This window comes from Gopherus evgoodei, chromosome 9 (assembly GCF_007399415.2).
Source record: "Gopherus evgoodei ecotype Sinaloan lineage chromosome 9, rGopEvg1_v1.p, whole genome shotgun sequence".
Lineage (NCBI taxonomy): Eukaryota > Metazoa > Chordata > Testudines > Testudinidae > Gopherus > Gopherus evgoodei.
In genome coordinates this window covers 79,337,520-79,354,142 of record NC_044330.1, presented here as the reverse complement: position 1 = coordinate 79,354,142, position 16,623 = coordinate 79,337,520, and the positions used below count along the sequence as shown (strand labels likewise).

At 39.9% G+C, this 16,623-nt stretch overlaps 1 protein-coding gene across 1 annotated transcript in view; it reads right to left on the bottom strand.

Annotated features, from left to right (window-relative positions):
- The window catches only part of POF1B (POF1B actin binding protein), a 57,636-nt gene extending 46,111 nt beyond the window's left edge, over window positions 1-11,525 (bottom strand). The window contains exon 1 of the mRNA XM_030574226.1: window positions 10,962-11,525. Coding sequence (XP_030430086.1) covers window positions 10,962-11,525 — 564 coding nt within the window. The remainder of the gene's footprint in view (window positions 1-10,961) is intronic.
- Between the last annotated feature and the right edge of the window lie 5,098 nt (window positions 11,526-16,623).

The following is a 16,623-nucleotide window of genomic DNA, read 5'->3' as shown; positions in this document are numbered from 1 at the left end:
TATTCACTCTTCAGAAATCATGACTGAGATTTTAATACTTACAAACTGTACTCCAAGCAGCGTTCATTCAAACCAAATAGCAAAATGAGATCTACAGTAAATACAGTAAACAACTTCAAATATTTATCAACTCCTTCACGTAATCCAGGTGCAATTTGCCTTGAAAGACTCCTCAGACAACCTCATTAAAATCATTAGGATTATTCCAAATATACCCTGATCTGACACAGAGCAGCATTTGGCCCATACTCTCAAACAGGAAAGAGTAAATTAAAGGATGGATACAACAAACAAATACTAAGAACAACATATTAATAAAGCAGCTGCTTTCATCTGTGACAAGGCAATACAGTCAAATATATCATAAAAGACATCATCCATTTCCAAATTTTCTTACTCTATAATGTAATCAAAGTATACATAAGAATAATCATAATGGAAAACCCTGATTCACTGACAGAGTAAATGCAATAGTAGAAATGTTTGATTTATACACCCCCACACGCCCACACACCCATTCATTATCTTTTATGTCCTTAATGAACGTACAGAATCTATCCAGAAGTATTTTTTTTAAAGTATCACACAAGAGAATCCTCTTGGCCAATCAGCAGTAGCAACAATATAATATTTCTATATCACTTTTTATCTGAGAACTCAATTAAGGTTCAGAACATCAGTGTGAAGTAGGTATACCTATGTGATAACTGGATAAACTGAGATGTGCAGATTGCTTAATTTCTGCACAAAGTCAATAGGAGAGAGACCTATTCTTTATAAGAGTTCTTACTTCTAGTTCCCAGCATTTCCAATTGGACAACTCAGCCTCCAAAAGAATTATACACTTCCCCATGTAGGGAAGTCAACAAACATTAAATTCCACCTACTCTCCCTGTCACTCTTTATACTCCTTCCAAAATTCTCACCAACTTCTTTTGTTTCTTTCATCCACTTCCAACTACATGCCTTCTCACTTGCTGACACTTCAGCTTGAGTAACCTCCTAAATTGATGTTTATTAAACATCCTCCCCCTACACCTTCCAAAAGTTTATGACCAGTATTCCAGCTGTAGAAACCACAACTCACTCTGTGTCTGACCTTTTTGTGCCTTTAGAGCCTGATTCAGCAAACACTTAAGCACATACTTAACTTTAGGCACAGAAATAGTCCCATTGACTTCAATATGACTATGGTACATGCTTAAAGTTAAGCAATCTACTGGATCAGCAATTTAGAACTTCAATTGTTTCAGGGTAGGAGCTTCTTGTTTGTTTGACATACTTAATGTTTTCTAATATGTCAACAATATTACATGGAGAGACAAGGTGGGTGAGGTAATATCTTTTATTGGACCAACTTCTAAAAAATACTACCTTACCTCTCTAATATCCCGGGACTGACACACCTACAACTATACTGTGTAGTAAAGAACTACATATTAATTAATACTTACCATTTTTCTCTCTAGATTTCAATGCACATTACAGGTTTGGGCATATATCTCTATTTTACAGACAGGGTCACTGAAGCACTGAGAATTTAGCTGACTTGCCTATGATCACAAAGCACAGTCAGTGGCAGAAGGGCAACTCTTGCCTCCTAATTCTCAGCACAGAATTCTGTCTAAATGCCACTTGTAAAGTTTGACAAGTAGCGTTAATATTTGCTTGTCAAAGTCTTCCTTAAATTTGTTCAGGATTAAAATTCTTCATTTCATAAACTGGAGCTAAAGACACAAAAAGGAATTTTCTTTGCACAATGGTCTTTTTTTATTATTAATTATTATTATTATAACAACCCTCACAGGCCTGATTTTGAAAAAAGTTAGCTTAAACAATAATTTATTTAATATGCTCACGCACTTATCACCACTAGTAATGAAAACTAGATAATTGTGCAAAAAAATTATAATAATTTGTACTGGCAATAACCCAATTTGAATGCATAATCAAAGTAAGTGCATGCACAAATGAGGCATATAGCTGTGAGCACATTGTGTGTGAAAATCTGCACATGCACTTATTTGAAAATACAGCCCTATAACAGGATATTGTACTATGACGTTAGCGATTTTACAAATATTTACCTGTTGAAACACATATTATTACTGAATGTTATACTCTTTTGTTCAGTCTTAAATAATTTTTCAAGGTCATACCAAATTCAATTTTTGAAAAGTTATTCACATTGTGGAAGTGGATGAAAAACTGCAGATGCCACAAAAAGAAAGTTTTCCTCAGCTTCCATGAAGCAAAACACTGGAGATTTGGAGGGAAAAGTCCTGTAGTCTAAAGAGCATAATTGGGATGAAAAATAGAGGTCTATAGAAATTTCTTAGCAATCCTAAACACGGTAATTTAATAGAGAATATCCTTTCTAAATTAAAAAAAAAGTGGGGGGAACCAGTAATCTATGAACTATCCTATAGAATGCTGTAGCAGTATATATTTTCTATTAAAAATTCTAAATTCTATACAATGGTTCAGAAAGCCTATACAAAGTCTATAACTTTCTATCTGGTAAAGTACTTTTCTGTAAGGTCATTTTTTTTAACTGAATCAGACAGATAACTTTTAAACTATTTTAATACCTAATATGATTACGGTTATATCCAAGAACCCCAAAGAGATATATCCAAGAACCCCAAAATTCCTACCTAATACCCTAAATACGTTACTTTAAAAAGTTGTTTTAACAGTATACAAAAGTCAAGTTTGACAATTATTGTACTGCAGAATTATGAAGAATGTGTGCCACTATAGTTTAAGTGTTGTTAGTGTTTCTGTTACAAACCATAGATGATGCCTGATCCAATTCCTATTGATCCCATTAATATCCGCCTATTGCAAATTTGATCACCCATCAAGGTACTTAGATCAGGAACACCATTCTTCTATTCACCTTCCAAAACATCATTTGAGATGTTTTAAAAGTTAAATTAACTTTACAAACAATATGCTCATCTCAAATGTATCTTCAAGGCTTTGATAGGTAAGTGAATTTTCCCAAATAGTAGTTAATGTTTTCTAAACAATTTTAAAAGTTGAAATTACATGCACAGACGCTTGTGTAATTTTTATAAGGATTGTATTATCAGCTTGCATCCTATATATACTTCTCCCATTTGAGAGTCTGTGTCTCAAATGGGAGAAGTATATATAGGTACACTGTAATTGTCTGATTTCCTGCATAATGCAGGTCACAAAAATTCCCCAAAAGAGAGCATATCTTTTTGAAAAACATCCCATGCGGATTTAAAAATTGCTAGTGATGGAGAATCCACCACAACCCTTAGCAAATTGTTCCAAAGGTTAATTACCCACACAGTTATCCCTTATTTCCAGTCTGAAGCTGTATAGCTTCAACTTCCTGCCACTGGATCTTGTCATACTTTTGTCTGCTAGACTGAAAAACCCATTATCAAATATTTGATCCCCATATAGATACTTACAGACTGGGATCAAATCACCACTTCACCTTCTCTGTTTCTTAAACTGAACAGATTGGAGTCTATCCTTATAAGCAGCAAAGAGTCCTGTGGCACCTTATGGACTAACAGATGTATTGGAGCATGAGCTTTCGTGGGTGAATACCCATTTCATCACATGCATCCGACAAAGTGGGTATTCACCCACAAAAGCTCATGTTCCAATACATCCGTTAGTCTATAAGGTGCCACAGGACTCTTTGCTGCTTTTACAGATCCAGACTAACACGGCTACCCCTCTGATACAATCCTTATAAGGTATGTTTCCATTCCTTTAATCATTCTCATGGCTCTTTTCTGAGCACTCTCCAGTTTACAAAACATCCTTCTTGAATTCTTGACACCAAGAACTGAACACAATGTTGGACTGCATTATAGCCCTTTCGGCCATTGTGACACTGGGAGCTATCCACCCTGATCACCAGGTTTTTTTCAGAATTACAACTTCCCAGGACAGAGCCCCCTATCCTGTAAGTATGGCCTACATTCTCTATTCCTACTCGTATAACTTTACATTTAGCTTTATTAAAACACAGTTTTTTGTTTTGCTATGGTCTTTTGAGCATAATACAATGTTTTAGAAACTTATTTAAATATGCACCAGACGTGCCTATGTATCAGGTGCAAATAAGTTTGCCAACGCTACAGGATTGGCCTGGAGTCTCCAGGAATTAAAGATTAATCATTAATAAAAGATTATGTCATGTGATGAAATCTCCAGGAATACATCCAACCAAAATTGGCAACGATAGATGCAACAGGCCATTCCAGCAGCCAGGCATTGCCAGAGCAGGAGGGTACTTCATACACACCACCTCCTTTTCTTAGCTATGTCCCTGAACACTATGGGCTATAAAGGGAGGAATCCCCTATGCAAGAGGAATCTTCAGCCAGCTGCTTAAACTGGATTTAACTCTGCTTTGCACCATCAGGAGCAACAGAAAGCAGACCTGAAGAGGGTAGGATCTGACCTAACAAGTTCACATTTAGGCACCCCTGGATCTATTCTCTTGTACCCAAACAGGTCATTTACACTTTTGGACTAAGAGGCACCTACTTCAGCTTTAATTTATGCACTTGAAAGCTGACTAGGTAAAAAATTAATCAGTAAAAATTGAACTATTCTATATTTCCCTAGGGACATGTTTTCTAAATTTAAGGGTAACCTGAACATTTTTGACAAGATTCTACAAACAATGATGTACACAAGTAATTTCACTCATAGAAGTAGTCCCACTGAAGTTACTCAAGTACTGTACATCTGTGTATGTGGGACTGGGCTTTTACACATGTATTTAGTTAACCAACATATTCAAATATTTGGTGCAAAAATCCTGTGAGAATTTATTTGCAACACTATTTATAATCATAATCTGAAATATTCCATCCAATCCATCTGCAACATTCATGGCTAAATATCTACCTGCGCACCATGGATATTCTATGATTTTGTTGTGAATAATTATAAAAGATATGATTACATGGGATAGGAAGAAGTCTGTAGCAAACTGACTGAATTTGCTAAAGATTAGGCTGCTTCTGGAATTAGCCAAATATATATTCAGATTGAAATCACTTTACATCATGCACATGGTGAGGCAGCTAAAATTTGTTAGTTCTTACAAATTCCAATCTAAACTATTTGTGAAATACCTGTCAATGAGCAAGCAATTTATGAAGAGGGGCTCTCTTTATTTCAAGCTAAATTCCTGTTTAGCTTAATCCCATCCTCCAAATGAAAAATAGTTCACTTACTATGGATTCTATGACAACAGAAGGATTACAATTAGAAATTACCCAGAAAAAAATTAACATTAATTTTGTAAGCACTGAAATCTTTTTTTCAATCACTCCTAGAATCACACTTACGTAATTCTTACCCATGAATAAAATGAAATAAGGTAGAATAAAAAAAATAAAAAAATCACACACATGCTGTATCTGTTATGAGTTTATGCACAGAGATAAACAGATACTTCATATAACTGCCACACTTCATACCAGACCATCCTGATCCTGCAACACTTGCGTGGGAAAAACTCCCACTGAAGTCAATGAGAGTTTTGCCTGAGTAAAGACTGTACAATCAGGCCCAAAGACTTTTAGGTCAAACACAAATCTGCAAGTTTGTTAAAAATGAGATGACTGAAGATGTATCTCAACGCCATAAACATTCGGAAAAGGATGACATATAAAACTCTTTGAAACTCAAATATTAGTAAAATGATCCAGGAAGGTGTGACCACACTCACTCACGCAGATCTGAGGGTGTTCAGTATTATATACATATTACATCCACTGTTGGTAAAATGCCCTGTTTTCCAGAGTTTACAAAAGCCCTCTCCCACAGCAATGACAGATATTCTACTAAGTGAAATCATAACAGATAGATTAAACAATCCACAATAAGAAATTACACAAACAGAACAAATTCACAATAGGGAAGACATTTCACTTTTAGTAACATCTCATCAACACTACAAAGAAATTATGAAACAAAATTTTATTGCAGCTCCATGAACTTCTGTCGCTAATAGTATCAACAAATATTAACTTATCTTTTACAAAAGCAAAGACACAGCATTTCCACAGAAAATGGATGTATTTGCTGAAGTAGTGAGAAAAGAAGGTTGAGGGAATAACTAATACTTGCTGTGTAGTATCACTCTATGCTACTGCGCTGTTCCAAATGCAGCTATAAATTAAGAAGGCATCTGCTTCTTTATTATATATATATTAGCATCCACTACAAAATATTTAAATCGGTTTAGCTCCATAATAAAAACTATCTTTCCTCCATACTTTGACCTAAGTAAAGGCCTACTGGTCTTTATCTAATATCATACTGGTATCTTTTCTCCTATTTTTTTTATAATCAACTTTTCTGGAAAGAGGGCTCCAGCTAATAGTCTGATTTATTTAAACTGATTTGTGCATTTTCAATTTCAAGTAGAATTCCTTTACAGTTTCATTTACTCTGTAAGTTTTTAAATAAAGCTTCTTGTTATAGTTCATTTAAGATGGGTTCTGGAACTAATGTTTTTTAGTAGTACCTATTCTTTTTTATATATTGTATTTATTAAAACTTTTTTGTATCAAAAGAAACAAAAGCCACAAATAAAAAGAAAAGAAAAAGATGCACTTAAATATAATGGATTACAAAAAATAGGGGTGATACATTTCAAAAACACCATTTTAAATTCTATTCGGACACAGAGAGATGCAGAAAATTTTGTAACAGATGAACTATCTGCAAGATCATAGAATCATAGGACTGGAAGGGACCTTGAGAAGTCATCTAGTCCAGTCCCCTGCACTCATGGCAGGACTAAGTATTACCATTCCTGACAGGTGTTTATCTAACCTGCTATTAAAAATCTCCAATGATGGAGAGTCCACATAAGAACATAAGAACGGCCGTACCGGGTCAGACCAAAGGTCCATCTAGCCCAGTATCTGTCTAGTGACAGTGGCCAATGCCAGGTGCCCCAGAGGGAGTGAACCTAACAGGCAATGATCAAGTGATCTCCATTCTCTGACAAACAAAGGCTAGGGACACCATTCCTTACCCATCCTGGCTAATAGCCATTTATGGACTTAACCACCATGAATTTATCCAGTTCTCTTTTAAACGCTGTTATAGTCCTAGCCTTCACAACCTCCTCAGGTAAGGAGTTCCACAAGTTCCTCCCAATTTATTCCACCCTGACAGGTAGGAAGTTTTTCCTAATGTCTAACCTACACTTCCCTTGCTGCAAGCTTCTTGTCCTATCCTCAGAGGTTAAGAAGAATAATTTTCCCTCTCCTCCTTGTAACATCCTTTTATGTACTTGAAAACAGTTATGAACCCTCTCACATCTTCTCTTTTCTATACTAAAACCCAGTTTTTTCAATCTTCCCTCATAGGACATGTTTTCTAGACCTTTAATCATTTTTGTTGCTCTTCTCTGGACTTTCTCCAATTTGTCCACATCTTTCCTGAAATGTGGCAGCCAGAACTGGACACAACGCTCCAGTTGAGGCCTAATCAGCGTGGAGTAGAGTGGAAGAATTACTTCTCATGCTATTTTTCACAATACTCCTGCTAATGCATCCCAGAATGATGTTCGCTTTTTTTGCAGCAGTGTTACACTGTTGACTCATATTTAGCTTGTAGTCCACTATGACCCCCAGATCTATTTCCGCAGTATTCCTTCCTAAGCAGTAATTTCCCATTTTGTATGTGTGCAACTGATTGTTCCTTCTAAGTGGAGTACTTTGCACTTGTCCTTATTGAATTGTGTTGAACTGAAATGTTGTGGGGGTTTATTTGTTTGTAGTCCTGTAGCAGTGCCGTAACAAGGGTGAGGCGAGTGAGGCACTTGCCTTGGGCGCGCAAAGCTGAGGGGCACAGAAAAGCCCCGGAGCATCCCTGCCAGAAGGAAAGCTGTGCGCAGCTCTCCCGGCTGCTGTTGCCTATGGCAACAGATGGTGGGGCAGCAGGCTGAGGCAGCTGGCAGCTGCATGTCAAGAGGGGAGTGGGGGAGGAGGTACATATGTGCTTCACAGCCCTCCCCTCCCACGGCACCCACCTGGAGGAGACGCCGAGGGGGCTTCCAGTGGGAGACACTACAGGATCATCTTCAGTGGACCTCACTCACCTGAGCAGCTGCTGGGGCTTTGGCGAGTGTTTGACCCTGTGATCCTCCACACACACCCCCAGCCACCACTCCTGCAAACACTGGACAAGGGGCAGCCCCATCCTGCACCCCCAGTGATGCTATGGCGAGGGGCAGCAGGAGAGGAAGGAAGTCATATGTGATGGCAGTCACCCCCAACTCCAGCACCCACCACTCCCTCCCAGAGCCCTCACCCTCTCTCCAGCTCCCAAACTCTGTCCCAGAGCCTGCACCCCTCCACCCATCCTGCACCCCACCCCATGCCCCAGCCCGGAGCCTGCACCCAGCACCCAAATTCTGTCCCAGAGCCTACACCCCTCACCCCCTCCTGCACCGAGAGGCCTGCACCCAAACTCCATCCCAGAGGCTCTTCCCACACAACCTCTCCTGCCCCCAAACTGTCCCAGAGCCTGCACCCAGCACTCAAACTCTGTCCCAGAGCCTGCACCCCCACCTCTTCCCACACACTCTCCTGCCCCCAAACTCCCTCTCAGAGCCTGCACCCAGCCCTCCACACTCCCTCCCAGAGCCTGCACCCCTCCACCCATCCTGCACCCCCACCCTGTGCCCCAGCCCAGAGCCTGTACCCAGCACCCAAACTCCATCCCAGAGCCCAACCTCTCAACTGTCCTACACCCCAATCCCCTGCCAAAACCCAGGGCCTGCACCCCAGACCTCCTCCCCCACCCAAACTCCCTTGCAGAGCCTTACGCAGGTGGAGGGTAGAGTTCGGGGGTGAGGGCGGCTCTGAGCATTCTGGGCATCAGCACCACCACCATTTCTACAAACCTGCCACCCCTGATACTCAGAGGGGGGGTGAGGAGGTAAGCAGTGAATCCGTGGATGGAGGGGGGCATCCATTTTCAGTATTTTAATTTTGGGTATTGCATTAATTGACTGCTGTGTGCATTAATATAGTGACCCTCTGAGTCTTTGAATGAGGCTTTATACTTGGGGGGGTGGGGGGAAGGAGGCAAGTGGCGAGTCAGTGGCTGGAGGGGGGCAAATCTCCCAGATTCAAAATCTGGGACTGTGTCTGTTGGTCCTTTTTGCTGCTTTTCTCTGGGCTGAGGGTTGTCCCAATGCTGCAAAGAGGGTGTTACCAAAGGATGGTGCTTGCTCCTAACCCCCAAGACCATCAGTTCTGCTCTTCTCTAGTCAGCCCACTCAACAAGTTTGATTGTTCTTGGTCTGGCTCCCAGTCCCTCTCCAAGGGTTGCAGCTGTCTGGAGGTGCCTATCTTCCATGCCTTCCTCAGTCACACCTCATTCATTCAACAGGGCAATTGATTACAAAGTGGGGGGAAGAACTTATTCTACTTCTAGCAAAAGACATTTTTCTTTTACCTTAATTATACCACTTTAGGGACCACTATAACATATTACCAGCGTTCAATACAAAGTCATAAAAGTTATACAAAAATGCATAATGCAGAGATTTATCTACAACTGCATTGACTGACTGCTCCGTGCAGTAATATAGTGACACCTGGGTCTTTGAATGAGACTTTATACTTGCAGGGGGGCGAGCGGCAAGTTGGGGGCAAGCGGCGGGTGGGCAAAGAGGAGAGCAGTGAGCCAGCAGGGATTCAAGTATGTTACATGCACTATGATGCACATCTTATATGTATTAGTTGATTTTGTACATGGAATTTATTATTAAAATAAATAAACGTTCTATTATCATTATTATTCTTGTTATTAATGTATTTTTCTTTTTTTTTTTTTTACAAAGTAACTACTATGAAGTTATATGGAGGGAGGAGGGTGCTATTTTATATTCTTGCCTCAGGCATAAAGATAGTCAACAATAGTACATAGGAATTACTAAAGAAAGCTTGAACAAAAACAAATGTAGTTCATCCATTCAAAAACAGGAAAAAGTGGAATTTAAGTTGAAAATCATAAAAAACCCGGATTGTGAAAATACATTAGCATTATATATAGCTTTTCACACATAGATAATAAACAGATTGCTTAACATAATTTCAGCAATGCCCTGTGTAAAGTTTAAATTTATAATGCTTTTCTTTAATACTTACAATGTAATTAATATAATAAAAATTACTACTGGAACACAAAAAGATATCTTAAAGTACTATCTGGTTTTGATCTCATTCTAAAAAGCAGTCCCTAGCTTTTATAAGATTCATCTATCCAATTCACAATCCGTTTATAATAACAGTACAAATATGATATATACATTTCTTATATAAGAACAACAACAGAAATCCCAGGACAGACTGCAAAACACTTTTAAATCTAATGATTTCACCTGTTACAGTGCTCCGCTACAGATAAGCATCAGTGCTCATACATTAAATCAGTCCCGTTTACACCACATTCATGAAGCTGTCACACATATACAGAACTCTTTTCTAGATTATCTTTTCTCTGTATGTCAACAGCTCTATGGTGAAAGCGGAACATGCCACTAGTGAATACCAGAAAAGAAAATACTCTCCTATGCAGTTTGCAAATCTGTTTAGAAGCATAGTAGCCCTTGTATGACTCACTTCAGGAAGTCCAGCCATATACAGGGATTTTGAATGTCAAGAGCCTGTGCATCAGTGACCCCACCCACAGTGTAACCAGTCAGTGCCTCCTCCCCCCCCCGTAACTAGTCAATCACCCCCCACCCTCCCACGCACACAAACACTCTGTAACTAGTCAATGAAGCTGCCCCCGGCACACGCACCCCCCCCCCACAAGGAAGTAGCAGAGGTGCACGTCCACAGAAGCACAGGAGGGGAGCCGAACGAGCCCCGGCCACGTCCCAAGGGCGGGAGGGGAGAAGGGGAAGGAGATCCGTGTACCTGCTGAGGCGGGTCGCGGCTCCAGATGACATGCTGGTGGCCTGGCGCGTTCTCCAGCGGGGACACCGGCCTGGGGGAGCACGGAGGGAGCTCCAGCACCTGCACCCGCTTGCCCCCGGGGCAGCTATAGGTCCTCACCCGCTCGTACACCACGTTGCCGTCCTGATGCTGGTGGGGCAGCGGCTCCGGGCACTGCTGGGGCCAGCTCGGCAGGGGCTCGGGGCACGGCCGGGGCCGGCTCTGCAAGGGAGGCGGCTCCGGGCACTGCTGGGGCCAGCTCGGCAGGGGCTCGGGGCACGGCCGGGGCCGGCTCTGCAAGGGAGGCGGCTCGGGGCTCGGCAGGGGCTCGGGGCAAGGCCGGGGCCGGCTCTCCAAGGGAGGCGGCTCGGGGCACGGCCGGGGCCGGTTCTGCAGGGGAGGCGGCTCGTAACACGGCGGGGGCTCGGGGCACTGCCGGGGCCGGTGGTGCGGCAGAGGCAGCGTGTGGTAGCAGGGCTGGGGCCGGTGGTGCTGCAGGTGCGGAGGCAGCGCCTGGGGCTGCAACTGCTGCTGGCCGCCGTACATGCTGCCCGCGGGGCGCCCAGCTGGAGACGGGGAGCTGGGCACGGCAGAGCGGCAGCTGGGACGCGGGGCAGCAAGTGCGGGGGAGCTGGGCCGGGGCGGGGATTAGTAGCCGCACGGGCAGCGCCCAGCACTGGACACGCCTTGGAGCGGCAGCGGCTCACCTGACCCCGCAGCAGGGAGCGGCCGCGCCGCCTCCGCGGGCAGGCTGCCAGCTCGGCCTGGCAGAGGGAGTCACGCCACGCCCCCTGTCACAGAGCCACAGCGACCTGGAGGGGAAGCCCCCAGTTTCCCACGAGTTTAGAATTGTTCGCCCCAGAATAGGAATAGTAATTTTAGCCTTTAAAGGCGCTGGAAAGGGAGTAGTACTATCACCCATCCCCCTTCTGTTCTGTACCATTGATGCCAATATCGGGGTGACAAGGAAGGAGTTAGTATTAAATAATGAAAATAGTGGAGGGAAGGAAAGCCTAGAATATATTGTTAACTTTACTTATAATTCATGGCCTAAACTAATTTTTGTTACAGGCACTGGGTACAAAGAGAGAGGTTAGATAAACATAAAAATACTCCTGCTGGAAAATGGAAGGAATTCAGACTAGTAACACATGCACAAAGCAGAGAGAGACAAAGCAGACTGCTCTCAAAAACAGACCACAGCTTACCTTGGTCTGGCTACTGCCAGGCCTCGATCTCATGCTTCATTACGAAGATCCATAGGGGCAAGAAGGAGCAGGAAATTTGAAGAGTTTTGATAATTTAAAGTAATAAATCACAATTTTAACACAACTTTCAGAACACCATAGTTTCCAATAGAGATAACCACCACATTTTCAAATAGGAGTCTACGTATATTTGTACAGAATAATCCCTTTATATACTCGTTGTCATCAGCCTTGGTTGAACATTTCCTGCAGCTGTAATAAAGCAAAATGAATTAATATGATTCCTGATGTGAGTCCACCTACACTTCCCCTTTGGTATCTTAATGTGTTTCCAGGTTGGGTTGAAGGGAAGGGGGAGTGTAATAATCATTCAGTTATCTGCTACTGAGTCACAGCCAGTTAAATCACTCACCTTCTCACCCATTCACATAACAACCTCTGGCTACTACAGCAATTGCTTATATAAAAAAGTGATATTAGGCAATCATTTTAATATATTTGTAGCTATTTTAATACAGTTTGGGGGTCAGTGTCAAGGAAGAGAGCCAGCATCATGTAACCAGCTTGCTCTTTAGGGATAGACCACCAGTAAGTTCTCTGTTGATTGTTTGGGAGTCAATAGCCTAAAATTTCACTCCATAGGAAAGAATGTATGTTCCACTGAATTTCTCAATCCAGAATACTTTCTCTGGAGCTCCCTTTCACATTCAATAACCAGCTGGCCCTGTCCCCTTTTCTTGCAAGTTAGTGCACAGGATAGTAAAATATTGTATAAAATCTCAAACATATATATATATATATATATATATATATATATAATATATATATATATATATATACTGTAGTCATAAGACTGATAAAAAATGTTAAGACAGAAATCATCATTTGAATGCTATTATTACCTCTAACAGTGGCCGCTCATAAGTGAAGCTATGGTCACTTTGCATTGCTACAACCATATGTCCCCATTTTCCACAGCAGGGCACTCTGCTGTTTTTCATGTCAGCTAAACCAGTAAACAAATATGGCCCAATGTATTTTTAAAAGCAGCGATACATATCATATGCGTAATTCTGAACTGTAATTCTTCAGTTATGATTAATAATGCTCTTTGTCAAAAGTGCAGCAACTATAATTGCTGTTCTGCCTCTCCTGGCAGCTCCTTGCACCATCTCTTAGCTCACTTTACAGTATAAATAAGCAAAGCAGTGAGTCAGTACACCCGGAATTTTGCTTTCTTTCATCCCTGCATATACAGTAAGTAGTATTTGTTCCTTTGATTCCAGACCAACATAAAATCTAGTGATTAACAACATCTTTCAGATGTTGCCAGATATAAGGAGATTGTTTAAAAGAGATATAGGGCCAGGTTCATTCCTAGTGTCCAGTCACTGACTCCAATTGTTTTTCTGTTGAGGCATTTTACTGAACATTTTTCTGTGAATTCAGAAAAATGTTACCCAGGTATTGTGAAAGTAAGCTTGTGTATAAAATCGGATGTCTTCTAGAATGTCTACTTATAGAAGAATTTAATAGGACACACATCGTATTGATATTCCTAATTTCCAATATATCTGAACTCTATAAAACCACCATTTGGGATAGAACTGCCACTCTCGATAAAATAAAAATAAAACATTGGTTCACTTGCAGTATAAAAATTAAGACTCTTCATTCCATATAATGAAAGAAGAGAAACAGTACTATGAAAAATGGGATTTACATATTTCAGCTTGAAGTCTTCACTAATATCCAAGCTGAGCATAAAGAACGTGGGTTAAGGTCTTTGCACATTTATTAATGGACATTGGTTAGTTAGCTATCCTTTAACATTAAATTAAAAATCAACATATGAGAGTTATGTGAATCAAACAGTACACAATTTCTTCCCATCTCCCCATCTTTCTCCCTTCTGTCTCATGCAATTTTTCAGCAGGTTTTCTCTCTCTTTTTGTGTTTAATTATTATATATTGTCTGTTATGATGACTTAATAGAAAATAGTAAACACCACAAGCATAATAGCTAATGGGCATACATCGTGCCTAATGTTGGTTTCACCTTTCTCCTTTTGGGATGGGGATTCTGCAGTCATGGATGAGGATATCATTTTTGTTTGATTTATATGTTGATTCTTAATTCAATAAAAAGTGGGTGTTCGCAGGAGGTGGGAGGAAGGAATAAGGAATCCTTTACTATGTAACTGATGTAATGTGTTAGAAACTGAATGGTTACAATACTGATTTCTGAGTTTTATTGGTTTTTAATATTCTCAGAAGAAAATGCACCATTGGGGCTCAAATAAAAAAGGTGCTGATCACCTTCTGTTCTATGAGCACCCTCATCTCCTAATGTCAGTGAGATATGACACACCTCACCTATAACATATGCAGTAAATACTCAGCATTTGAGGACTGAATCCTAGATTTCCATGAAAAATTAAGGACCATTATTTACCAAACCTGATAAGAGCAATAAATACAGAACTTTATATTCCACAGCAAGAAAACAGAACTTTATCTGCTTTAAATCTTCAACATAAAGTAAGTGGTAAACATGTTGCTGAGTCTTCCTTATTTTATGGTACATGAATGTTATTTGAATATATACCATTGTTTATGCCACCTGGTTTTAATTTACAGTCCCAAGCTGTCCTAGGAAAATGCATAATGAAAAAGGGACTGCAATTATCTGGAACATAGTAGGACAATTGTTAAGCTAAAAAGCTTGACACTGTAATGGGCGAGTTTTGTGCCACAAAATGGTATTATGCTTATTGTGACCTGAGAACAGGAAATGAGCTCAACCTCACAACAGTAAATTTGCTTTTCCCCTCCCAGAGAGGTTGTTTGATGAGCAATTCAGGTATTGTTATTAGAGTTAAGGAAGATAGAATCATTAAATGTTTTGGAACAGATGCTGGTACCATTGATTTCAAGAGAAACAACATAAAGCCTTTAAAAGTATTTTGTATACTTTTAATTTATACATTACAGAGGGAGAATTATGTCAAAGAAGCAGCTGTACTGTCATTTTTTTTTAAATTACTCTTCTGAAATCATTAGGCAAATATCTTTTATATTTAAAACTTTAAAATCTGGACAAAACTACCAGAACAAAGTAAACAAATAAACAAAAATCCAAGGTGTTATTTTTATGGGCTAATTTTGCTTTTTATTTTCCCAATTAAGTGGAAAGAATGGTTTAAAATAATACTTATTTTACATGCTTCTCTGTATTATTGCATTCACATGATTCCGCACTACAAAATCAACATGGTGATGTATAACAGATAGTAGTCATTTAAAATCACAACAGTAGAATTAATGGGCCAGATCCTCCAGTGATGTAAATTAGTTGATTTATAACATCTGAGGATCTGGCCCAATGCATTAAACAGGTTATGGGTTATAGTAAGTGTATATATATATCTGTTATAAAAGTTATAGAAATAATTTATTTTCAAATAGGGCTTCCCACCTGGAGTTGCATCAACTTTGTTGTAGTCCTTTATTTTGTATATCTAATGCTTTTTTAAAAAACAACTTATGTAAGATAGCTTATGCAATTCTGCTTATCTTTAATGTTTCAGTCATTAATTTTATTGTATAGAATATTTTTCTAGGGTATATACTTTTGCATTCTCATATTTAATTGTTAAAAGTAAACTAGTATATTTTGGCAAATAATGAAGAAATTTTTGTGTTAACTTTTCAAAGATCAAAATTCACTTATTTTGTTCTGTAATTCAACATCAAGAGTTAGGGGTAAATTAATTAAATTCTTTAATTAAAATAAATCTTTGCCCTTTCCTACCATCTGCGGGTGAAAGGAAGAGAAGGCTCAGATTTCGGGTCAGTGGCTGATTGATGACACAGGAAACAAGGGACCAACTCTTGTTAGTCTATAGTTAAACTACAAAGAGAAGGAAGAAGATGCAGAACTCATTATGATGAGCTGTCTAATCCTCCCACTTTAATACACATGTTTCATCAGCTGATTGAAATTAAGATCTCCTGCAACAGAACACAGTTTTGGCATGTGGGAGTTGCTTCAGCCAACACCCTTTAGCTGGGTAAGAACTTTATGCAAGATTAGCAACTTGACATCATAAACAACACACACAAAAAAGGAACTGACATTTTGTTTGTGAAAGTTCTATCTGATGGAAGAATTTATGGCCTTGAAAAAGCCTTTAAGAAGTCTAGTGTTTTGTACCTTTTAAAATATCTTTGCAGCAGGAAATCTGTCTTCATATGTGTTTGTGCATCACCTAGTACAATGAAGTCCTGATCCTAACTAGACTTTAATATAATAAAATAATGATAGCGGATAATGTAGCTTTCTCCCAGATGGAGTGGTAAGCTCTGTATATGAAATCTGCAGAAAGGTCTCCTTTTTAACTATTTTCCCAGCCCCAAAATAAATTAGGGCTTTC